The sequence below is a fragment of the Saccostrea echinata genome, unplaced genomic scaffold (assembly GCF_033153115.1).
Source record: "Saccostrea echinata isolate AGI-Se365-2 ecotype Australia unplaced genomic scaffold, CSIRO_AGI_Sech_v1 ptg000029l, whole genome shotgun sequence".
NCBI classification, from domain to species: domain Eukaryota; kingdom Metazoa; phylum Mollusca; class Bivalvia; order Ostreida; family Ostreidae; genus Saccostrea; species Saccostrea echinata.
The window spans coordinates 13236025-13263664 of NW_026889778.1; the positions used below are offsets into that span (position 1 = coordinate 13236025).

The following is a 27640-nucleotide window of genomic DNA, read 5'->3' on the forward strand; positions in this document are numbered from 1 at the left end:
AGAATATGTTGTAGCATAGTACATATGAAGTTCCTCCTTTTCAGCTGTTAATATTTTTGTAAGGAGTAAAGGGGCTTGGTAGGGCTTTGCCGGACGCGGCAATGTATCTTTGTTTGTAAGGATTGTTATGAAGTTTAGGAATCTAGTAAAGGTAGGGTAGATCGAACTCATCTTGGTTGACTGGAATTTTAAAAGTATTTACACAGAATGTGATTTTGAAGAATTTCATCTTTAGAAAGTGATCTGTTAGTATAAGTTGGATTTCTATACGTAGAATCAAAATCAAGTTCTTCTAAAATACAGTTATAATAATGAGCCTTATAAACAAAGGCGATATTGTTATAAGCCTTGTCTGCTGAAACCATAGCATATTGTTCATGAATTTTTTTTTCTAATTTTTTAATCATCTCCGATATAGTGAAAACGGAAGAGTAAATGGTTTGCATATTGCCTTTTAAACTTCTATCACGGTTCTTCAATATATATTCAAAAACACTTAATCCATACTGACAGAGTGGTCAGGTCTTTTCTTTCAAATTTAGCCCAACGTCTGGCATAATCTTCAACAGAAATCATAATAGAAATTCTGTTGCCAGTTGAAAGATCGATGTTCCCTGTATTTAGGACCTTTTAAGATATACGTCTTTATTAATCTATCCGGAATTCTCAGAATTGTTTTTATTCAGCCTTTTTAGGAGGAGGTATCATTTGTACATATAGAAGGTAACTCGCCAAGTGTTAATACATGCATGAATACACGAATCATATTCAGTTTTCCCTCAAAAGAAATTCTGGGTTTGTCGTAAAAGGGCATGTACATTCAACCTCTCCCCCTTCTCTCAAAATGGGTATGCAGATAAATTGAAAATACAGTTAAAGATTCATCTCATTTATCTAATTTCTTTTCTACAGATCTCAAAATGGATTTAAACCAAATGAATGATTTCTAATTATAAACATTAACAACTTCAGAAAAAAGATAATATGTACTAAGAAGTATAATTTTTTTTTAGAATTCTTGACAAGACCATGATAGTTTTTAATGCAATGTATTTGATTTCTTTTGCGTCTCCTTGTAGAAGGATCGAAAAGCTATGAATGTCAAAATTGATTTTTTTATGGTGATGATTGTGTTTCAACTAATTACTTGTAACCTGTAAAACTGAGTTTTTTCTTCCCTGCACCTTGTTAATTAAGTTCCCCAAACGAAGTTTGGGAACATATTGTTTTTACTCTGTTTCTTCTTCTTATTATTATTATTATGTTCCCCAAACGAAGTTTGGGAACATATTGTTTTTACTCTGTTTCTTCTTCTTCTTATTATTATTAAGGTCTTCCGTCTCCACGGAAGACCTTATAGTGATTCTATTGTTTCTTATTATTATTAAGGTCTTCCGTTCCAGATGGAAGACCTTATAGTGATTGTACTGTTTATTATTATTATTATTATTATTTTTTTCCCCTTTTTTTGTCGGCAGGATTTCTCAGAGATGACTGGACGGATTTTCCTGAAATTTTCAGGGTTGATAGAGAATGAAAATACCCCGAGGCGTTTTTTCATTTTTTCAAAATTCACTTCCGGTCGTCAGATATGTCCGATTTCCGTTTTTTTCAAAAATATTTTTTCCGAGTGAGATCTCAGAAACGGTAAGAGATTAAGACACCAAACTTATACGAGTAATAGATCATGAGGAGTAGGCGAGCCCATTTGGGTTAAGCGTGTCAGCCGTCACTTCCGGTCGTCACAGGAAGTGATCAAAGAAATCGAAAATTTCAACTTTTCTTTTTTGAATTTTTTTTTGCATCACATTATTGCATTTCATGTGTAGTTTCGAAATATGTCAGTCCCACTGGAAACAAAAACGACAACTTCCGGTTAGAAGAGGAAAACTACATAATTTGAGTATTTTACTTTCCCTTAAATATCTTTTGTAGATAAAGTATTTGAAAAGATTTCTAGATATGTTATTCAGACTGCAAATGTCTAGAGTAACGTCAAAAATCTTAGTAAAATTCACTTCCGGTCGCGTGTTTTTCCTGTCCTCAAAATGAAAAGTTATCTCAGCGAGATCTCGGAAACGGCATGAGATTAAGACACCAAACTTAAATGAGTAATAGACCTTGAGGAGTAGGCAAAACACATAGGGTTAGACGCGTCAGCCGTCACTTCCGGTCGTCACAGGAAGTGATCAAAAAATCGAAAATTTCAACTTTTCTTTATAAAATTATAACTTGCATCACTTTGTTGCATCTCTTTCGTGTTTTGAAATATGTTAGATTCCACTGGAAACAAAAACTGTAAACTTCCGGTTTAAAGGGATAAACTACGTTATTTCGATGTTTAGCTTTCTCATAAATATCACTTAAAGATAAGTATTTGAAATGTTTTTTTTATACATATGCTGTAGATACTACAAATGTCATGAGAAAATTCAGAGATTTTTATTCAATTCACTTCCGGTCGTGTGTTTTCCTGTCCCCAAAATTAGAATGTGTTCTCACAATTGCTCGGTAAGAGTAAAAGACTGAAGTCTAAAACTTTCAGGACTTATAGTCAGTCATCAGTTCATTTGCATCGTGTAAAAATCGTCTGTCGTCATTACTTCCGGTCGTGACAGGAAATGAAGAAAAAAGTAATTTTTTTAAGTTATTTTGTTTCTACATCAGTTTTAGGCTTATACCGACGTTGGAAAAGACATGTTTATGCAAACAGGAAGTAGTATAACGGAAGACCTTCTCATTACTAGTAATGAGTTTCTAGTTAAGGTCTTCCGTTCCAGACGGAAGACCTTATAGTGATTGTACTGTTTATTATTATTATTATTATTATTATTATTATTATTATTATTATTATTTTCCCCTTTTTTTGTCGGCAGGATTTCTCAGAGATGACTGGATGGATTTTCCTGAAATTTTCAGGGTTGATAGAGAATGAAAATACCCCGAGGCGTTTTTTTTCATTTTGTCAAAATTCACTTCCGGTCGTCAGATATGTCCGATTTCCGTTTTTTTCAAAAATATTTTTTCCGAGTGAGATCTCAGAAACGGTAAGAGATTAAGACACCAAACTTATACGAGTAATAGATCATGAGGAGTAGGCGAGCCCATTTGGGTTAAGCGTGTCAGCCGTCACTTCCGGTCGTCACAGGAAGTGATCAAAGAAATCGAAAATTTCAAATTTTCTTTTTTGAATTTTTTTTTGCATCACATTATTGCATCTTATGTGTAGTTTCGAAATATGTCAGTCCCACCGGAAACAAAAACGACAACTTCCGGTTAGAAGAGGAAAACTACATAATTTGAGTAATTTACTTTCCCTTAAATATCTTTTGTAGATAAAGTATTTGAAAAGATTTTTAGATATGTTATTCAGACTGCAGATGTCTAGAGTAACGTCAAAAATCTTAGTAAAATTCACTTCCGGTCGCGTGTTTTTCCTGTCCTCAAAATGAAAAGTTATCTCAGCGAGATCTCGGAAACGGCATGAGATTAAGACACCAAACTTAAATAAGTAATAGACCTTGAAGAGTAGGCAAAACACATAGGGTTAGACGCGTCAGCCGTCACTTCCGGTCGTCACAGGAAGTGATCAAAAAATCGAAAATTTCAACTTTTCTTTATAAAATTAAAACTTGCATCACTTTGTTGCATCTCTTTCGTGTTTTGAAATATGTTAGATTCCACCGGAAACAAAAACTGCAAACTTCCGGTTTAAAGAGATAAACTACGTTATTTCGATGTTTAGCTTTCTCATAAATATCACTTAAAGATAAGTATCTGAAATGTTTTTTCTTTACATATGCTGTAGATACTACAAATGTCATGAGAAAATTCAGAAATTTTTATTCAATTCACTTCCGGTCGTGTGTTTTCCTGTCCCAAAATTAGAATGTGTTCTCACAATTGCTCGGTAAGAGTAAAAGACTGAAGTCTAAAACTTTCAGGACTTATAGTCAGTCATCAGTTCATTTGCATCGTGTAAAAATCGTCTGTCGTCATTACTTCCGGTCGTGACAGGAAATGAAGAAAAAAGTAATTTTTTAAGTTATTTTGTTTCTACATCAGTTTTAGGCTTATACCGACGTTGGAAAAGACATGTTTATGCAAACAGGAAGTAGTATAACGGAAGACCTTCTCATTACTAGTAATGAGTTTCTAGTTATTATCATTATTATTATTTTTTCCCCTTTTTTTTGTCGGCAGGATTTCTCAGAGATGACAGGATGGATTTTCCTGAAATTTTCAGGGTTGATAGAGAATGAAAATACCCCGAGGCGTTTTTTTCATTTTTTCAAAATTCACTTCCGGTCGTCCGATTTTTGTTTTTTTCAAAAATATTTTTTCCGAGTGAGATCTCTGAAACAGTAAGAGATTAAGACACCAAACTTATACGAGTAATAGATCATGAGGAGTAGGCGAGCCCATTTGGGTTAAGCGTGTCAGCCGTCACTTCCGGTCGTCACAGGAAGTGATCAAAGAAATCGAAAATTTCAACTTTTCTTTTTTGAATTTTTTTTTGCATCACATTATTGCATCTCATGTGTAGTTTCGAAATATGTCAGTCCCACCGGAAACAAAAACGACAACTTCCGGTTATAAGAGGAAAACTACATAATTTGAGTATTTTACTTTCCCTTAAATATCTTTTATAGATAAAGTATTTGAAAAGATTTCTAGATATGTTATTCAGACTGCAAATGTCTAGGGTAACGTCAAAAATCTTAGTAAAATTCACTTCCGGTCGCGTGTTTTTCCTGTCCTCAAAATGAAAAGTTATCTGAGCGAGATCTCGGAAACGGCATGAGATTAAGACACCAAACTTAAATGAGTAATAGACCTTGAGGAGTAGGCAAAACACATAGGGTTAGACGCGTAAGCCGTCACTTCCGGTCGTCACAGGAAGTGATCAAAAAATCGAAAATTTCAACTTTTCTTCATAAAATTAAAGCTTGCATCACTTTGTTGCATCTCTTTCGTGTTCTGAAATATGTTAGATTCCACCGGAAACAGAAACTGTAAACTTCCGGTTTATTGAGATAAACTACGTTATTTCGATGTTTAGCTTTCTCATAAATATCACTTACAGATAAGTATTTGAAATTTTTTTTTATACATATGCTGTAGATACTAAAAAATGTCATGAGAAAATTCAGAGATTTTTGTTCAATTCACTTCCGGTCGTGTGTTTTCCTGTCCCCAAAATTAGAATGTGTTTTCACAATTGCTCGGTAAGAGTAAAAGACTGAAGTCTAAAACTTTCAGGACTTATAGTCAGTCATCAGTTCATTTGCATCGTGTAAAAATCGTCTGTCGTCATTACTTCCGGTCGTGACAGGAAATGAAGCAAAAAGTATTTTTTTTAAGTTATTTTGTTTCTACATCAGTTTTAGGCTTATACCGACGTTGGAAAAGACATGTTCATGCAAACAGGAAGTAGTATAACGGAAGACCTTCTCATTACTAGTAATGAGTTTCTAGTTATTATTATTATTATTCTTTTTTTTTTTAGACAAAATTTTGTGCACGCGATTTCTCGAAAACTATTCAATGAATTTCCTTGAAATTTTCAGGGATAAAAGGTCTTTATATGAATTTTATATAAAATTCCGTTTTTTGGTAAACTCGGTTCCAGTGCCAATTTATGGACAATTTTCTGATTTTAAAATGCAATTTTGTCCGCGAGTGTTCTCGAGAATGGCTTAAGATATTAACTGGAGACTTGTTAGAGATGATAGAACTTGACTTTTAGATTGGAGAGGGCACCTTTTCGTCTGTCGTCGGCACTTCCGGTCGCTTACGGAAGTGATCAAAGAAATCGTTAAATTTCAACTTTCCTTTTTTAAATCAATTCTTACATCATTTTATTGCATCTCTTTTGTAGTTCTGAAATATGTTGGTCCCACCGGAAACAAAAACGTCAACTTCCGGTTATAAGAGAAAAACGACATAATTTGAGTATTTTTCTTTCCCATTAATATCTATTGTAGATAAAGTATTTGGAATTAATTTTAAACATGTTATTCAGACAGATAATATCTAGAGTAACCTCAAATATCTTTCAAAAATTCACTTCCGGTCGCGTGTTTTTCTGTCCTCAAAATGAGAAGTTGTCTGAGCAAGATCTCGGAAACGGTAAGAGATTAAGACACCAGACTTATATGAGTAACAGACCTTAAGATGTAGCAAAAACCATTTGGGTTCAGAGCGTCAACCGTCACTTCCGGTCGTCACAGGAAGTGATTAAAGAAATCGAAAATTTCAACTTTTCTTTTTTATTTAAAGATTGCCTCACTTTATTGCATCTTTTTCGCAGATTCGAAAGATGTTGGTCCCACCGGAAACAAAAACGACAACTTCCGGTTATAAGAGAAAAACTACAAAGTTTGAGTATTTTACTTTCCTATAAATATTCTTTATAGATAACGTATTGGAAATGAATTTTAAATATGTTATTCAGACTGCAAAGGTCTAGAGTAAACTTAAATATCTTTCAGAAATTCACTTCCAATCGCGTGTTTTTCTGTCCTCAAAATGAAAAATTGTCTGAGCGAGATCTCAAAAACAGGTAAAAGATTAAAACACCAAATTCTTATGAGTAGCAGACCTTGAAGAGTAGGCAAAACCATTTTGGTAAACGCGTCCGTCGTAACTTCCGGTCGTCACAGGAAGTGATCAAAGAAATCAAAAATTTTAACTTTTCTTTTTTAAATTAAAGTTTGCATCACTTTATTGCATCTCTTTCGCTGTTTTGAAACATGTTAGATTCCACCGGAAACAAAAACGTCAACTTCCGGTTTTAGGTGATAAGCTACGTTACTTCGATATTTAACCTTCTCATAAATATTGCTTATCGATAAAGTACTTGAAATGTTTTTATGCATTTTGTAGATACTGCAAATGTATAGAAAAACGTCAGAGATTTTTTATAAAATTCACTTCCGGTCGCGTGTTTACCTGTCCTCACAATTAGAAATTGCTCGGCAACAGTAAACGACTGAAGTCTAAAACTTTCAGAACTGATAGTCATTCATCAGTTTATTTGAATCGCGAGGAAATCTTGTATCGCCGTTACTTCTGGTCGTGACAGGAAGTGATGCAAAAAAGTGAATGGTTAATGGTTAGCACGTTGGATTTTCACCTTGACAACCAGGGTTAAATCTCCAAAGTGTCTGAATTTCTTCTATCACCTTTTCAGCTTGAATTTACATTTTTACTTTCAAAATCGGACGGAAGACCTCTCATTGCTCGCAATGAGTTTCTAGTTATTATTCTTTTTTTCTACTTTCTTCTCCGGTACTTTTTTGTCCGAGAGTGTTCTCATAGAACCAATCATCCGATTGACATGAAACCTTTTTAGGGTTAATAGGCATGTTGTGTAGGTGTTCGGAACGAAGGTCATTTTGCGCGCACATGCATGCACGTGCGCGCACGTGCAATGAGTGAAATGACTGATATTCTTGATGAAGGCGTAACTTTTATATTTCTTGATGAATTGCTTTGAAACTCAAAATATAAAGATATATTAGTAGTCTAGACAAGATTACAAGGTCAAATTAGCGTGAACTCACGCGCATGCACGTGCGCTCTTCTCTGATTGGCTGATACAAAAATCTCAATAATTTCCTTGTTTTTTCACAAAATACTTTGAAATTTAGAATATAAGTATATATTTTAAGGTGCTACAACATGTTATATAGGAAATTTCTTGAAAACATGCGCATGCAGGTGTGCTGCAATCTGATTGGTTGAAACTTTAAATATCTAATTCCCTTGGTTTTCAACAAAACAGGATGAAATTTATGACATGGATAGGCACATAGAGCTCCTACATTATGATACTATCAAAATTGAATGCAAGGCCATGCATGCGCGTACGCTGAATTCTGATTGGCTAATACTTAAAGGGTTACATCTCTCCTATTTTTCAATGAAATTCCTTAATATTTAACACAAATGTATGTATTGTGAGACACTATAAGAAAATTAATGTGAAAAATGTAGAAAACATGTGCAAGCATGTGCGCTGAAATTTGATTGGCTAATACCCATATGGCTATATCGGAGTAGTTTTCCAATGAAATACCCTTAAAAATAAAGTGTCCATCTATATTACAAAAGTATTGTCTAATTTATTGAAGCTTGTAGGGAATGGGGCATCAAAAGGGATTGGGGAGCCGTTTGGGGAACATCTGTAACGGTTCCCGTTACAATTAGCACTAGTTAAGGTCTTCCGTCTTCAGCGGAAGACCTTCTTGTTATTCTTAGGTTTCTTTTCCACAGTTTTTATTATTCTTTTTCTTACCGATTTTGCGCTCGCTCGATTTTCATGAAACTATCAGGTCTGATAGAGCATCAAAAGATCTAGATATATCTTTTTTTGTTTTGATGACGTCACTTCAGGTTTGGAGATTTCCGCATTTTCGTGAATTTTAGAGGGTAAGTTTGTCCGCGAGTTTTCTCAAAAATGGCTCAGAATAGAAACTTGGAATTTTCAGCGACGATAGGGTAATATATGTAGATGTGACAAACGTATTTCATTTTCACCGGTAGTACTGCACGCCGACGCTCGCTATGGTCCGAAAAATAGCATATCGAGAATTTCCAAATTTCTAACACGTTTTCAACAATATCTCTTTACCTGTAAACATTTTGTTAAAACATATAAAACAAAAGATGTGCAGAATTACAAGATCTTTCCAACAATATCATTGAAAAGGGGCTGGCCCCTAAAATAAGGGGTCCAGAGGGGCCGAAAGTTTTCTCTTAATATCTCAAAAAGTATTGAGAATTTGTAATACATCAAAGAAGCAAAGTTGTCTAAAATGACAAGTAGGAGCTAGTGAGACCGTCAAAAGACGTCCAATGACGTCACTTCCGGCCAAACAGGAAGTAGTCAAAAATTGTTTATTTTCACAGATACTGGCATGAAATTGAATTATACATATCACAGAGGACATCTGACCGTATTTCCGATCAAGTAACGTCACTTTCGACCACTTCCGGTTCAACCGAAAGTAGCCAGAAATGACTTATTTTTTTTAGGTATTACATGAAATCAAATGATTAACTTCAACCAAGACTTCCGACCTAATTTTCTGTCGATTAACATCACTTCAGGTCAAACCGGAAGTAGTCTTAAATTGCTTTATTTTACGAAACTCAGCCTAGATTTCAATCTGAATGATATACTAAATACGGATCAACATCATTTTTGGTTTAGAGGCCTTCTTTTTAACGCATGGTTTATCTTCCTTTACCCATCTTTCTAGCAGGGATACTGAGAATCGACGGAAGACCTACTCGTTGCTTTGCAACGAGCTTTGCTCTAGTTAAGGTCTTCCGACTTCCTTCGGAAGACCTTATTGTTTTCCGTCTGTTTTCTATTATTAAGGTCTTCCGACTTCCTTCGGAAGACCTTATTGTTTTCCGTCTGTTTTCTATTATTATTATTATTATTATTATTATTATTATTATTATTCTTTTTTTCATAGTTATGGCGATATCTCAGCTGTGAGTGAGCAGATTTCAGAGATTTTTTCGCAGAAGATGCATCATGCAAATATCTCCAGACGTGTTTTTCATCTTTTCAAAAATCACTTCCGTTCGCGATTTTTGGGGAAATTTGTATTTTTTAAATGGCACTTTGTCCAGAATTTTTCTCGACAACGTCTAAAGATATGAAATTGAAACTCAATGAATAAATAGAACATCAAATTCCAATATGGGGAACGACCTTTATTTTTCGTCGTCGGCACTTCCGGTCGCAAACGGAAGTGAATTCAAAAAATCCAATTTTTCAACTTTTTTGTTTTTCAATATTTTTCTTTAGGATTTACAGGGTTTATAAAGTGTTTTACAAGAATTCTAAATATGTATTCAATATTTTGATGCGTGCATTTATTGCAAAGATATGACTGATCCAAACTTTGTCCCACTCTCTGGGGTTCGAATCCTGCTGGAGGTAGTTAATTTTTTTTTCTTTGTTTTTCTCTTTTTTTCAGTTGGTAATGACTTCTCTCTCTTTAAAAACATGTATGGTAGTTTTTGCTGATTTTTAAAAGCTTTTTTGTCAGAGATTCTGTAGAAAACCTTTCGACATATACTGAATATCTTTGCATCTATGATATGTCCTTCTAAAACTATTTTAAGATTTCATTCTTGTCCCCAAAGCTTGACCCATTCAAAAGTTGTCACCCCTTTTGCAATAAAACCTTGTTATCGCTACTCCTCCGAAACCGTAAAACGTAGAGATTCCAAGCCTTCAGCAGTGTCTTCGACTCATTTAATACTCTCTTCATTCTATCATTGCAAAAGCATTCTTTGGTCCCTTGTATGAGTTACTGCCCCTGAAAGTTTATGCTGCTTACATTTAATGAACCTTTTTTAAAACGGTGTATCCTAGAGACATGGGACCAACTGCATCGGCATGTTTGACTTTGACCTTGAAATATAGGTCAAGGTCAAAGTCATTTAAAAACATAAGAAATTCCTTATATATGTGTGAAATATAGCAATTCACCAAATGACCTTGAACTTTGACCTTGACCTTTGGCCTTGACATTGGGTCAAATGAAAAGTAAGGACATGCATCCAGCTCCAGTATCAGGTAAAAACATAGAAAGTAAAGATTTCCTTGTTTTGTTTTGGTTTTTTTTTTTTTTTTTTTTTTTTGAAATGGCCTTGACCTTTGATCTTGACCTTTGATCTTGACCCAAAGGTCACAATCAGGCTTAAAGATGTGAAAGTAGTTACAATTCTTAGTTTAAAAGAGGCATAAAATAAATAATTCATTCCCCCCCCCCTTCTTAAAAAAAATCACATCAACAACAACGTAGAATATTTCTGTAAAATTCAAACCAGACCTCGGATCGACAACATATTTGGTACATTTGTAGTATAGACCTCAGAGAAACTTTCTTGAGAGTTTTACGATGAGTCTTATAAGTTTATAGAAGTCATGAAGTTTCACGGCAAAAACTACAAGTTCTGTTGTGTTTGAAATTAAAGTGCAGGTGAACGAAGAAATGATCTAAACCTTTTATCGGCTATTTCTTCAGATGTCGTTAGTAGCATTCGATTTTCCTGATATGATACGACATTTTAATACCAAGCATTCTCTCTTTCTTTTACATTTGGAATTTATTTGATTTTTATTTAGAATTAATCAGTTTCCAGAAATAGCGATTTTCGGTATATTAAAAACAATTCTCGCTTTCATTGTCGTGTTTCCCTTCTAAAAATGCATGTTGGGAGTTTAATTTGTGCTACATATATTTAATTTAACCCAAAGAAATGCTTATTTAAATGTTTCCTATTTATTTCAGGATATTCAGTCAGAAATGTTAAAATCCGAACCCGATCTTTTAAGCTTACAACAAAGCTATTTTCAAAAAATTCAGCATGCTCACAATATCGATGAATCGGGCTACAGTCCATTAATACATTTTCATTAGGGAACAGTGTTAACGTTTTCTCACGCACACCCGTCCCTTGTTATTTTATATACTGCTTGCAAGTTCAGGAACTATTTCCTTTTACGGAACTTCTTTCTTCCCCTACCGATTCTAAAAATACGCTTGTATTTATTCTATAGTCTTAAACAATTAACTTGCTCAATTTTATCGGAATGTGTAGCGCAGTGGTTAGAGCACCTGCCTTTCAAACCAAGGGTTTTGAGTTCGATCCCAGCTGGAGGAGGATTTTTTTTTTTTTTTTTTTTTTGGATTTTTTTGCTTTTTTTTTTGGCATTTTTCTTTTTTTCGGCCTAAACGACACGAAAACACTTAAAAAGGTGGAAAGGCCTCTAATTCTTCTCTGAACAATTAGTTTACTTGTTATTATTAAGGTCTTTCGATATATATGATAAGATATGAATATGAAACTTGCAGAGGTGATAGAGCATCAAATGTAGATATGTTGATCGACCATTATTTTCCATCGTTCGTACTTCCGGTCGCAAACGGAAGTGAATTAAAAAATGTTAAATTTGTAACTTTTTTGTTTTTCAATATTTTTCTCTGGGATTTACAGGGTTAATCGAGAGTCTTCTAAGAGTTCTAAGTATGTTTTTATCATTTTGATTGATGCATTTGTTGCAAAGATATGTAATACAAAGATAGATTACATTATCAGTACGTACTGGTCCCTGCTGACAAAGCAGGTAACAATATTGTCTTTGTTTGTAAGACTCATTATATTAAATGTATTTTAGAGGAACTTGGATTTAATTCTACAAGTGGTAATCCAACTTATACTCATAGTTCCCTTTCTAAGGAAGAACTTCTTCAAAATCATATGTCAGTTTTGAATATTTTTAATATTCCAAACAACCAAAATGAATTCGAATTACCATATTTATATTGGATTCCGAAACTTCATAAAAATCCTTACAAACAAAGATACATAGCGGGTTCCAGTATATGTTCAACCAAGCCTCTATCTTTACTCCTCACTAAGAAATTAACAGTGGTGAAGGAGAAACTTCAAGAGTACTGTGCAACAATATATTCGAGAAGTGGTGTAAATCAGATGTGGATACTTAAAAATTCCAAGGAACTTTTGGAAAATTTGAAATCACAAGATTTTACCAAAATCAACAGCTTTAAAACTTACGACTTTTCAACTTTATACACAACCATTCCCCACGATAAATTAAAGTCCAGGCTTTTTGATATCATTGACAGCTGCTTTTTCAATAAAAATGGAACTCGTAAATATACTTACCTTGTCATCGGTCATTTGCAAAATTATTTTGTTAAAAAACATTCTGATTGTACACACAAGTACTCTGAAGTTGACATTAAAAAGATGCTTGAGTTTCTGATTGACAATATCTATGTGGTTTTTGGAGACCAGGTCTTCCAACAATCTATTGGAATTCCCATGGGTACCAATTGCGCCCCGTTATTAGCAGACCTTTTTTTGTATTCATATGAAGCAGAATTTGTCCAAAATCTTGTACGTGAAAAGAAGAAAACACTTGCTGTGGTCTTCAACTCGACATTTAGATATATCGACGACGTATTGTCAATTAACAATGGCTATTTCCATTCTTATGTCGATACGATATGTCCTGGTGAACTTGAGATAAAAGATACCACAGAGTCTGACACATCTGTTTCATATTTGGATATTTTACTTGAAAAAGATGTTAATGGTAATCTAACAACCAAGCTTTATGGTAAACGTGATGACTTTAACTTTTCAATCGTCAACTTCCCTTACTTATGCAGCAATATGCCTTCATCACCTGCATACGGGGTATATATCTCTCAGTTGATTCGATACGCAAGAGCATGCTCTACGTATGTATAATTTCTAAAACGAGGTAAATTATTAACAAATAAGTTGATGAAACAAGAATATCAGCTGTCTCGTTTTAAAGTCATCATTTCGTAAGTTCTATGGTCGATACAATGGCCTTGTCAGCAAATACAGTTTATCATTGAGTCAAATGCTGACTAACGTTTTTCATACTAATTGTTAGGCCATTATTTACACACTGAATGGTCGACGGATTTTTCCGTGATTTCCCAATCATGACAAGGAGCACACGGCAGGTGTGACCGGTCGGCAGGGGATGCTCACTCCTCCATGGCACCTGATCCCACCTCTGATGTTTGGAGGTCCGTGTTTGCTCTGCTCCTATTTTGTATTGTTTAATGGACTTTTGAGCTTGAATACTGTTCGTTATCTCCATATCTTTCATATGACCGATCCAAACTTTCTCGTATTGTTGCGGGTTCGAATCCTGCTGGGGCGGGAGATTGTTTCTCTCTTTTTTCAGTTGTAAATGATATTTTTCTCTGTGAAGACATGTATGATAGTTTTTGCTTATTTTTTAAAGCTTTTTTAACAGAGATTCTACAGAAATCCTTTAATAATCATGATCTATGTTGAAAGACTGTGTTACATAAACGCGAACAAAAAATACCTTCAATAAAGTATTAAATGAAGTGAGGTAGCACAGCGATCTGGAGAAAAGTTCGGTCGGAAGACCACTTGTTGCCCTAGCAACAAGAAACGCATTTAGTTAAGGTCTTCCGTCTCCACGGAAGACCTTATAGTGATTCTATTGTTTCTTATTATTATTATTATTCTTTTTTTTTTAGACAAAATTTTGTGCACGCGATTTCTCGAAAACTATTCAATGAATTTCTTTGAAATTTTCAGGGATAAAAGGTCTTTATATGAATTTTATATAAAATTCCGTTTTTTGGTAAATTCGGTTCCAGTGCCAAGTTATGGGCAATTTCCTGATTTTAAAATGAAATTTTGTCCTCGAAGGATCTAAGAAACGGCTAAAGATATGAACTGGAGACTTGTTAGAGATGATAGACCATGACTTCTAGATGTTCGAAATTACTTTGGTTTTCGTCGTCAGTACTTCCGGTCGTCACCGGAAGTGTTCAAAGAAATCGAAAATTTCAACTTTTCTTTTTTTAATCAAATCTTGCATCACATTATTGCAACTCTTTCGCAGTTTCGAAATATGTTGGTCCCACCGGAAACAAAAACGACAACTTCCGGTTATAAGAGAAAAACTACAAAATTTGAGTATTTTACTTTCCCATAAATATCTTTTATAGGTAAAGTATTTGAAATGATTTTTAGATATGTTATTCAGATTGCAAATGTCTAGAGTTACGTCCAATATCTTTGCAAAATTCACTTCCGGTCGCGTGTTTTTCTGTCCTCAAAATGAGAAAACATCTGAGCGAGATCTCAGAAACGGTAAGAGATTAAGACAACAAACTTATATGAGTAATAGTCCTTGAAGAGTAGGCAAAATCCTTTGGGTTAAACTGTCAGCCGTCACTTCCGGTCGTCACAGGAAGTGATCAAAGAAATCCAAAAATTCAACTTTTCTTGTTTAAATTAAAACTTGCATCACCTTATTGCATCTCTTTCGCTGTTTTGAAATATGTTAGACTCCTCCGGAAAAAAAAACGTCAACTTCCGGTTTTAGGAGATAAAATACGTTATTTCGATATTTAACTTTCTCATAAATATCGCTTATAGAAAAGGAATTGAAATGTTTAAATACATGTTGTAGATATTGCAAATGTCTGGAGACACGTTGGAGATTTTTTTTTATAAGATTCACTTCCGGTCGCGTGTTTTCCTGTCCTCAAAATTAGAATTTCTTCTCACAATTGCTCGGCAACAATAAACGACTGAAGTCTGAAAATTTCAGGACTGATAGTCCGTCATCAGTTTATTTGCATCGTATGAAAATCGTGTGTCGCCGTTACTTCCGGTGGTGACAGGAAGTGATGCAAAAAAGTGAATGGTTAATGGTTAGCACGTTGGATTTTCACTCTGACGACGAGGGTTCAATCTCCAGAGTGTCTCAATTTCTTTTATCACTTTTTCAGCTTGAATTTTCGTTTTTATTTTCAGAATCGGACGGAAGACCTCTCATTGCTCGCAATGAGTTTCTAGTTATTATTATTTTTCTTCCTGGGTACTTTTTTGTCCGTGAGTGATCTCCGAAACTACACATCCGATTGAGGTGAAACCTTTTTAGGGTGAATAGGAATGTTATGTAGATTTGCGGAAGGAAGGTCATTTTGCGCGCACGTGCATGCACGTGCGTGCGCGTGCAATGAGTAAAATGACAAATATACTTGATATAGCCATAACTTTCATATCTTTTGATGAAATGCTTTGATACTCAGGATATCATGATATATTAATAGTGTAGACAAGATGACATGTCAGAATACACATGAATGCACGTGTGCGCATGCGCAATGATTGAAATAACCAATACAAATGATATAGACTTAACTTGTACTTTTTTTGATGAATTGTTTTGAATCTCAGAATATAAATATATATTAGAAGTGTACACAAGATGACATGATCAGCGCACACATGCATGCACTTGCATGCACGTGCGTGCGCGTGCAATGAGTAGAATGACCAATATACTTGATATAGCCATAACTTTCATATCTTTTGATGAAATACTTTGATACTCAGAATATAAGGATATATTAATAATGTAGACAAGATGACACGGTCATCATGGACATGCATGCACGTGCGCGCGCTTGCAATGCGTAAAATAACAGATATACTTCATATAGCCGATTTTTTTTATCTTTTGATGAAATTTGAATATAAAGATGTATTAAAAGTGTAGACAAGTTGACATGGTCATTTTGTACATGCATGCCCGTGCGCGCGCGTATAATGCGTAAAAAAACCTATATCTTGATTGCCTTCTTTAATGAAGCTTACAGGGAATAAGACACCAAAAGGAAGTTGGGGAGCGTTTGGGGAACATCTGTAACGGTCCCCGTTACAATTAATACTAGTTTTTTTTTTACAGTTGACTAAATTGCAAGGTCATCCATCATACAGGAATAAAAGAAGTACTCGTCATTAATTTAAATTCCTTATTCCAGTCCGACAACGTTTTGTGCCAGATATCTCTGCTTATATTGCATGTTGGCAACAATAAATAAATCTGCCACCAATGTCCACAAATTAAAAAAATCAAGTTGGCGGCAATATGTTACTTGTAATCTATTAGCTAAGGTTTTATATTTTTGTGAGATAAAATTACCGTAGTGCATGTGTTTGAAGTTAGAGAAAAAAGTAATGTTATAGTAGCCAAAAATGATATAAAGTTTTCAAACGATACATATATAATAAAGCAAAAAATAATGACAAATGCATAAATAATTAAAACAAAATAGTATCATTAGTTACTGTAACTACTATTTTAAACAGTTTTGATGCAATATCCAGAGATTAAACAAATTATGCCATTGATTGCCAAAAGTGGCGTCCAGGACATTAATTTTTATACATTTGTGATATAATTAAACAATTATATGACTAATGGATGCAGAATTATTTGAAAATGTCATTTCACATACATATTGAAATATGTGTCATCAGTGGCTACTATAAAGCAAGCCTAAATGCCCGGAAAGTTCCAGTCTTACTGCTATGATCAGAAAATATTAATTCCTATCAAAGAGTTCTATAGGTCTTTAATTATGCTATTTGATATAAAATACATGAAATAACACACATATGTAGATTTTGTACTGTAGATCAAGAAATTATCGCGATTCCTTAGTTTGCGGGATGACGTTCGATAATAACAGTCGATTTGCATTTCTTTAAATCAAGGTACGGTTGACGGAAGTACCATGGGGTCTGGCTATTACATAGCCTAAGAAAGGACAAAGGCAACGACAGGTTTCTGTGCAGTTTGTTGTGAATTTTTCCACAATAGAACGTCTTACTCGTCTTAAGAGAGGGCGTAGAAAGGTTTCCAACCAACCGTGATGATGACGTTGACGCGTAACAGCGCCACGTCAAGATCGGGCTATTCATCCTGCCACTTGTATAATCACCATCACATTACCCCAAAACTGCTATTAATACAGCAAGCTATCATAATCGTTACATTCACCCCAAAACTGAAGGAAATCGATAGCGCGATTTTGGTTTGTGAGCTCGTCAACTTTACCTAAGTGTTCCTCTAACTCGCGCATGCGTGCTTCTTTTGCCTATTTTTGGGCATGTTAACCCCCTCCCAATGCTACCATGGTTTGTCAAGAGTTTCTCGCAAACAATCACATTTATCCACTTCACTGGTCTCTGTCAAGTACATCTTTTTCGCATCAAACGTCTGTGGGACTACGTGGACGATAGGGTTTAAAATGTCCAAGCTGGACTCAATCAACTATGGGCTGCCTTCTCGGAAGGGCTGAAAAATATCCCTATTAGAAGGATAAACACACTGATGAACTCCATGCGTAGGAGAATCAAGGCTGTGATAGATGCGCGAGGGAGACATGTGAGATAATGAGACTTCTCATTTTTCACCTTTCGGGGGTACCGTCATATGAGTTTCAATAACTCATGAATTATTGGGGAAAATCAAATGAGATTTTGGTTACATTTTTATTAATGATGATTTTAGATGTTAAATACGATAACTGGAAAATACGTCTGAAATATATAACCTTATTTCACCTAAAAAGTTTACCCTGCACTTCTTATATGTGGTGAACCTATCAAAGAGTTCTATAGGTCTTTAATTATGCTATTTGATATAAAATACATGAAATAACATACATAATGTAGATTTTGTACTGTAGATCAAGAAGTTCTCGCGATTCCTTATTTTTGCGGGATGACCATTTGGTATATATAATCGAGACATAATTTTCAGAAAATTTGGTCATTGTTTAATAAAATCTTTACTACTTCAAATGTACGCGATAATTAAATTTTCGCTAGCAGGCAGTGTCGCTTAATTACATTTAAATAGACATGAGTTCTTTCGAATAAAAAGTTACATAAATAATAACCCTACAATATCATAACCGTTAAGCCGCAACAATAATAGTTTCTTTCATGAAGTCTAATACAGTATAATTGAAATATGTACTATGACATATGGAGATAACGAACAATAATCAAGTCCATTTAAACAGTACAAATTGGAAGAAGAGCAAACACGGACCTCTAAAACATCAGAAGTGGGATCAGGTGTCATGGAGGAGTGAGCATCCCATGCCGACGGTCACACCCTCCGTGTGCTCCGTGTCATGATCGGAAAATAACGGAAAAATCCGTCGACAATTCAGTGTGTAAATAATGGCCTAACAATTAGTATGAAAAACGTCAGTCAGCATTAACTTAATGATTGGTTGTATTTGCTGACAAGGTCATTGCATTGACTATAAAACTTACGAAATGATGACTTCCTAGTAAAATATCCAAATATGAAACAGATGTGTTAGACTCTGTGGTATTTTTTGTTTCGAGCTCATTGAAATATATCGAGTCGACATATGAATTGAAGTAACTATTGCTAATTGATAATACGTCGTCGATATATCTAAATGTATAGTTGAATTCCACAGCAATGTTTCTTCTTCTCGTGTAGAAATTTCTGAATAACTCCTGCTTCATATGAATAAAAAAAATAGCCTGCAGAGGTCTCGACCCAGGGGTCATAATATGAATCTTATACGGTACCAATTCTGATGCACCAGATGCGCATTTCGACAAATTGTCTCTTCAGTGATGCTGACGCCGAAACGTTGGAAATCCAAAATATTTAAATTTAAAAAACTTTGAAAGACTGAAAAAAAGGGATTCCAAAGACTGGAATCAAATACGTCAAAGGATCAGAGCTATGCATAAAGGAGATAATCCTTTATTTTGAAATAAATTTCTTAATTTTACCACAGCAATTAAATATACATATATCCGTATTTTCAAGCTTGTATCAACAGTCCACCAGCAGAATATCACTTATATTAACTGCGTTAATTCCCTTGTTGGTATATTGAAGTTAAAGGAACAAATGCGTTGTTTGAGCGGTATTTTCTTCCGCCAAACGTGGCGGTTTAAAGAGCATGTGATTTGCAAGATCAATAATCACAGTACTCACCAGTATTCAATAATCATCAGTATTCTGGTGTCGAAGAATCCAAATACGGACTTTCCTTGACCTATTCAAAACTTTAAACTATCAAGTTTTTAATTAAAAATTTTTGACAAAATTGAAAGAAATTTCACTGAAACATAATTTAAAATCGGTTTATTGTCCCAAATAAAAAGTAGCCGTTATCTGACTCTTTGGCTGATACGCTTTTAATTCTATCTCTGTTTCCCCAAAGCACATTCTTACGTGAATAGTGTTATGTAGAAGAAATTCATGACCTGGAGATAAGATGTTGCCAATAAACGAACACCCAGTTTCATCAACGTACATTGGATTCTTTGATGTACTGGAATAAAGAGAAAGGTTTCCCTGACTTCTAACTTGATGAATATTGAATTTGTTTTCCTTTTGGTATTCACCCACGGTCACCAGTTCGTCGATCTCTACTAGCTTATTAAAAAGGTTTTTGCACCGTACCCTCCCACCGTCTTCGTATTTATATTTTTCATCGTGTTTGGTAGGGTTAAAATTTTCTCATACTTTAATACCATAGGAAAACTTGCTTCTTCGCTGCTTGATGATACGGGGGTCATGTCCAAAGATGACTGCTCCACGCAATACAGACCAGGCTGCTTCTTGTGGTATGATAATACGCATGTGAGAGAATTCCGCTTTAATTGCATTGATAAGGACAGGAGATTCGGCATATCCACCGACCAAAATTATTGTGGTTATCTCTCTCCCTGATTCGTGTTTGAATAATTCTGAAAGATGTTCGGATATCTTATATATGGAATCAGCGAAAAATTCTTCTGCATTTTTTGACGCCAATCTTATTTTGTCACCTGTAAATGAAACTTCTACCACATGATTACTTTTTATTTGAACAGATTTTAGAGTTTTCATGCTTTTTCCAACATTGACATTTGCATATTCTTCGGCAAGTCCTGATGGGATCCTCGCAGTAAATTTCATGTCCGAGTCGGGTTTTATTGTGCGTTTGGCGATTTCGAAATCTCTGCATATTTCAAAGAAAATGCTTGGTGGATCTTTTTCAATTTTTTTCGTGACTTCATCACCAATGAGGCACTTTATCAACTTCATGTAGCTTTCGTCAACAGCGACGCCTCCCCAGTTTCCACCAGTGGCCTTCAGAAGTTCTTTTACAGTGCCATCCTCAAGCACTTCATGAGCGGTTATGTCAATCGTCCCTCCTACAAAGTATGTAATGATATAATATCATATTTTATACAATATTGTGAACATTGTATTCTAACCTTGTTATTTTATTTTTATTCTAGTCTTCATATGAAGCTCGAAATTTCATCTGGGTATGGATATGAAGGTAAATTATTTTATGGGTGTGAATAAACTTTTTTAATACTCGTATAAATGTCATTTGAAGATAAATAAATGGAGAGATAGATTTTTTCTAATGTAAATGAATGAATGAAAAAATTGAAAACCTGAATCGCAGTAGCTGTCAGAAATGAGAAATTGTGCTCTTTCAAAACGAGACATGACGTTATACTATACAATGTATATAATTAACTTTATGACATTACCACAGAATCATCCATAGTTCATAAATTACAAAAAAAGTTAATAAAAGGAAACAATTTCTTATTATAAAAACTACAAAACAAATGATATTTTTAAAAAAAATAATTGTTATTTAAGCAATAACTATCCAAGAAAAAGTAATTTAATTGTGATTGAAACCAAATAATTTCATAGTAATTTTAATTTAATAAACTACTTTTAAAATAAATTACCACATGACTCAAACAATGTTATCTCCTTCGTCAATTTTCATTTATGTTTATTGATTGTTCAATAATACAATATTACCCCCGCGTCCACAACAATATATTTTGATCCAGGAGCAAATGTTTGAAAACTTTCTCCCTCTTTGCCATCAATTTTCTTCTCCACAGGTAAATGTTTCACAAACAATGCTGCGGCTTCTGGTTCCAGAGCTATGGTAAGCATTTCTGAGTCAATCAACACCAAGAACATATAGTATTATACTTACATGCACTGTATTATCAACTAAATAAGTAAATAAATAAGTAAATTATTTGATAGGTTTTCTAATATACATGTACATAAGAAAAAATACATTTCTTTTAACAGAAATATTTGAATGATAGATCAATGCACATTAATTGTACGTATTCATAATATTACTAGTTATTTCAAAAACTCATAGTTTGAATAAACGATACCGTAATTGCCGCAGAACGCATTAAGGTTTTGGCCGGGTCTGACCAAATAGCAGGCACCGTAACAATCCATTTGATTTCGTTTAATTTAAGACTTGTGTGCCGCTTCTGGCACTCATCTACTAAAGAATCCTTCAGATATTTAATTGACTCAGAAAAGACTGTCAAAGCTGGCATGGATTTTCCAGTTTCATCCTCAATAACCAGGTTTTGATCGCTGGACTAGATGAATAAAGTAAATAAATAGTTACATGAGTTTGGTTAAAATCTAATATTTCTCTCAATATGAAACCATCATTCTAATTGAAAGTCTTGGTTGAAAAAATACCTTTAATGTGTAAAGTGACATCTTAAATCTTTTGAAAAAATACCAGTCTCTATATTCATCGTCAATAATCAGATCAAGGTATTTTGCTTCAGCCTCAAAGCCAAATTTGCTAAATTTCTTTTCTTTGGTGAAAAGAATGCATGTTGACGTCTTGTTGTACATCATTGTACTCGAAGGGTCCACCCACTGCTTTAGATATGCCTTTGTAGGATCTCTTGTGAAATCGTTCCTTGTTGAAAAGGCATATCCAGAATATGTTGTGCCGAAGTCTATTGCTGCCACCAAAAGATAGTCGTCCTGTTTAGCCGTCGCCATGATATCTTGATACTTTTATGTATACATCTGAAAAAAAGGTTACTAGTAAATCGTTTTCTTTCATTCCTGAATGTAAACGGGAAAACATTCTTCGCTGAGAATGATTAACTTTAGATTATGATGGAATGAGCATTTTAAGCTCTTTGTTGAAAAAAGTGTTAAATGTGATTAATATACTTAAATAAAGTCTTCTTTATAAACAAAAAATGATGCTATTTTCTATAAAAACTTTAAATATGGCATAATGTTTAACAAACTATAAAATCTTACATCAATCATTGTAAATTATACTGAAGAAAATTGCTGAACAATTTTGAATTATTGCTAGTGCTCTCAAGTGCTAGCAACTACATTAGTCTATTTAGGTGGCAGAGGATAGTTTCGGATTAAGTACCGTTCAAAAATGAGAAAAATAGAAAAACCTAAGTTTTGAATGCATATATTAGGTGATTTTATTGCTGGATACTTTATGTACATGTATGCATTTGGATGGAATTGGTGGCTTTGTATATCTTATTGATATATGACACCTTAGTGTCACTACATGTACTTATGGAATAGAAGTACGGGGAAATTCAAGTACGGAACTAAAATAAAAAATTACTCATCCGGGATTTCCTCAGGAAAGCGGGGTGGGTTAAAAAATAGTAGTTTGAAAAGTAGTAGTTGATCCAATATCTCTTGCTGTTCAGTGGTATGTACAGGTATTAATCTGCATTTTGTTAGCGTAGGGTATTAGCACTGGCATGGAAGTTGTTACGAATCTGGCGAAATAGTGAAAAGAGGCTAAATTTTCATTTTTCATATCTCTCGAGAGATGACACATTAAGTTTAAAACCCGGCTGTGAAGTCCCAGTGTAAGCTGCCATTGATAAACTGGTGGTCTGGCAAATGACGCGATTTCTAAATACAGATACATGTATGTTAGATGTAAACAAAACTGCTTAAAGAATGAGCGATCTGTCTCATAATCAAACAAAATATTAACAGGCCATCCTAAAAAAAACTACACAAGAATCATAAAAAGTCAGAGAGACAAAATCGCTTTGGTAGTGGTGGGTCTTCAAAATACATGTAGTCATCTAGGCTATTGCGTAAAGCATCGACAGAGCGGCGCATGTGTATTAAAATGTACTGAACATGGCATCGAAAACGATCAGCCAAGGCGTGGATCCATGAATTTACAGAAAACGAAATCAAAGTGAAAACATTTACACAAATACTCGCATTAAATGCATAAATACAGCTGGTATGAATTGATGGCGAAACTTTACTTTTGTGTATACTTTAGTCATTCGATTACTTGCTGTCGTTTTTGAAGTAACACAAATCTATTCATCAAATGCTATTTCGAGGGGGAAAAAAAAAGAAATCAAAAGCACAAGTTTAGCAGAGACATGCATAAATGTCTGTGATTTAAGAAACCACAGGATTGGATGATCATAAAGAATCATTGTGAGCATTTTAACGCATGTCTGCTCTCTGCTTTGTTTCTTTAAAAATAAATATCAGAAACACAATATTGTTGTCCCTGCATAAAAGATACAATTTCTTCATCTGATTCGCATTTTAAAGATTTATAATTAAATCATCTGCAATCATTTTCGAATTCTTTATGTCATTTTAAATTGCATTGTTGGTTAATGGGGGAAAAGATAACAAATCACCTCCTATTCTTGAAATAAAGCCAACATTAGTAAATAGACATATTATTACCTGGACTGTCCTACAGCGGCTTAAAAATTTGAATCTTTTTAGATAATTTGTAAATGCTTAATTTTAGCTGATAACGTTTAAATTTTATTACTTACCTCTATTTAAATTCATTTGAGAGTTATTTCTTTAGAAAACCATATGTTTAAAAGTAGGCTTTTTTTTGTATTGCAAGAAAAGTTACATCAAACTGCATGATGACATTTTTTTCACTTTTCTATTCTATTTTTTTTTTCAGTAGCATGTACATGTACTTATATATAGCGTTAAAGGTTAAATCTGGACAGTAGAAGGTTTTGATGTAAGAGTAGCTCATTTTCACCTTTATATCCCAAGTGACTCGATGACCAATTAACTTAGGAGAACGAGACTAAGGAAAATCTTTGGAAAACAATTGAGGGCCAGACTAATTTAAGTTAGCGCTTTAAAACTTCTTGGTTACTGTTTTATACATCTGCTTGTATAACAATTGTTTACAAATTTTACGAATACTGGTTAGTGGTTATATTTTTTAATACATTGTACCAAACAATATTTGAAATGAATTGAAAATATTTTCACACAGGTTAAATATTACAGGCACGTGTCCTCAGAAGGGCCACACCATTCCAATTTATTTAAACAATCTTTTCCTTTTTCAATTGCTAACTGAAAGCCCCCCCTTTTCCCCACTCTTTTTGTTGAAATGGGATTTTCGAGTTTGAACAATCTCCTTTTCTTACTGGACAAAGATTGTTCAAGTAAGTTGTATTTTTTTTTGACTACCCCCCCCCCCCCAAAAAAAAACGATTCAGCTGTGAAAAAATGTTTCATTCCACTGTTTATTTTGTGACATTAATGACGCGAAAGAGATGACATTTCAGGCTTTCTGGAAAGCCAAACTTGTTTCCTAGACAAAGATTGTTCAGGTAAGATGTAAGTTGTAATTTTTTTTTTGACTACCCACCTCCCCTTAAAACGATTCTTTTGCCTGTAATAGCTGAGAAGAAATTTTACATTCCACTGTTTATTCTGTGACAGTAATGAAGCCCAAGGGATGACATTTCAGGCTTTCTGGGAAGTTAAACTTGTGAAATTTTGAGATTGTCTCTGTGATTGTCTCTGTGATTTGGAGTAAGTTGTAAGTGTTTTGTTTCTTAATGCTTTTTGGAGTAAGTTGTAAGTGTTTTGTTTCTTAATGCTTCAAATCCTGCAAGGGACTAGACCATGCTATTGTTACATATAGAGAGAATTTAAAATACATGTATTCCAATGCACATTTTACAAGCAGTTCAATATTAAGAAAAACGTTTTGTTTGAACCCCCCCCCCCCAAAAAAAAAAAAACTGTCTTCTGCCACCTTTACTGGAATATGCATGTCGACTTCACGGTCATTCGTAACTACTCGGCCATTTTCCGAGGGATAAATAGCTTAAGTTTCATATGGACTCCCAATTGAACCTTTTTCATGTCTTTATTTTATCATATTGCCTTGCTTATACTGTTTTTCAACATGATTAAAACTTTGTATTTGCTCCACCAATCATATTTGTTTGAAACATTGTAGGCGTGTTCAAGCTTGCACATGCGCTACAAACAAATTGGCATTGATGATAATTTTTCTAACGCATACGTGTTCTATCCTTCTGACAAGCAAAATGGGTAGACATTTTAAAAGAGAACAGAAATCTAAAAATGCTCTTTTACGAGTACGATCTATCTCTGCTCGTAACTTGCAGCTGAATAATTTCGAGAAAACTGGAATCCAAGTTTTAAACTTGTCAAAACATTGTTTGGCACGTACTGAACAATCTCTTCTTAGTGAAGAACTAAAATTTATACCAAGTCCTAAGTCTTACAATTCCAAAAACATTGTACTAAGAGATTTTGACGAATTTGTACGAAAATTAAGGTGCAAATATTTGTTCAGCAATTCCGATGATAACTTATTGCATCCTTTTAGACAACGCTCAGATTACAAACCAGAGCACACCTGTGATGCATTAGAAAAGTATATCGATAAGACTAAACTCGAATTAACATCAATGCCAATCAAACGTCTTGAAGACAATCTCACTAAACATGAGAGGGAAGCATTTGTCCCATTAAAAAGTAATCTTGGGATTGCATTTTAAAAGACAGACAAGAGCAACACAGTTGTTGTAATGGACAGAGATCAATATATCTCAGAAGGTATGAGACAACTCGATTCTGCCTATTATGTCGAGACAGAAAAACCTGATTTAGAAGCTCTACATCAGAGCATCAAGTCTGAAGTTTTTTAGATGTATCAAAACAAAACTTTAGACAAGGAAATTTATCGGTTTTCAAGCACAAATAAAAATGTCAATTTGAAATGTGCTTCCTAAAATACATATAAAATAAACAAACAAGTGCTTGATGCAGTTTTAAAAGGCCAATGCAGCCTCCGAAAATTCCACCTGGTCGGCCAATTATCTCTCAATGCTGCACACCAACGGAAAATGTAGGTCATTACTGTGATCATTTCCTAGTGCCCATTGTTCAGAAACAAAAAAATCATACATCAAAGACACGTCGGATTTTATACAAAAAATCGAATCTCTTATTGTACCTGAAAATGTCATTCTGGTTACTTATGATGTGACCAGCATGTATACCAACATGGAATTTGATGAATTACTACATTCTGTCGAGAAAGCATTTTTAGCACACAATTCTAATCTAGAATTACCTCGACCTTGAAGTTCTGATCTTATCTTTATTCTCAGATGTATACTTGAAAATATTTTTTTCGAGTTCAACGGACGATACTACAAAAAAATAATAGGCGCGGCGATTGGGACACTCCCGTCACCAGAAATTACAGATATACGTATGAAAGACATCACTGATGATGTAATATCTAAATTTCAACATGCCAACAAACTTATTTATCGTGGTAGATTCAGGGATGACGGCTTTATTTTATTTAATGGAAGCCTGGATGATATAAAAGAATTTTTTGACATAGAAAACTCTTGTCATAAATATTTGAGATTTACTTACGAAATATCTCACACCAGTGTCAATTTCTTAGACACTACCATTTACAAAGGAACAGGATTCTCAGATAACCAGCGCTTAGACATTCGCTCATATATCAAACCTACTAACAGCTTCCAATACTTGCACAGGCAAAGTGCTTTAAGGGCCAAATAAAGGAGAATGTACCAGACTCCTGAGAAATACTAGTGATCAAGCTGTACTGCAAACTATCTTTAAAGATTTCAAAACTCATCTCGAAAAAAGAGGTTATAAACATTCAGAAATTGAACCTATTATGCAAGAAACTATGTCTGCAATTAGAATGGATCTTCTCAAAAAACCAAAGAAGAAAAATAAAAAGGCTGTACCCAACGTTTTGGTCACCAAGTTTAACCCTTGTATAAAAAGGTTAAGGAAACGACTTATGAAATATTGGGATTACATACAAGATGATGAAGTATGCAAAGACTTTTTCACAACAGCCCCTATGGTTGCATTCGTTGTAGCAACCTCTAATGATAAAACGCCGCTTAATGATACAAATATCATTAAGCGTTGCAATTGCAACACTTAATGCCATAAATTATTGCATAAATAGTAGACATTCTCAACCGCTAATGCTTAATCGCCGCTTAATGATAGAATTAT

The 27640-nt window shown here is 34.2% G+C and overlaps 2 protein-coding genes across 2 annotated transcripts in view; one reads left to right on the plus strand and one right to left on the minus strand.

Annotated features, from left to right (window-relative positions):
- LOC133195621 (uncharacterized) overlaps window positions 1–27640 on the plus strand; it is a 238631-nt gene that overhangs the window by 49680 nt on the left and 161311 nt on the right. The window lies entirely within an intron of this gene.
- On the minus strand, window positions 19922–22294 carry LOC133194519 (heat shock 70 kDa protein 12A-like). The gene is made up of 4 exons (XM_061330460.1): window positions 21980–22294; window positions 21650–21873; window positions 21279–21431; window positions 19922–20642 (listed from the first exon to the last, which is right to left on the minus strand). Exons 1-4 carry the CDS (start codon window positions 22292–22294, stop codon window positions 19961–19963), a joined length of 1374 nt encoding a protein of 457 aa, XP_061186444.1. The 3' UTR covers window positions 19922–19960.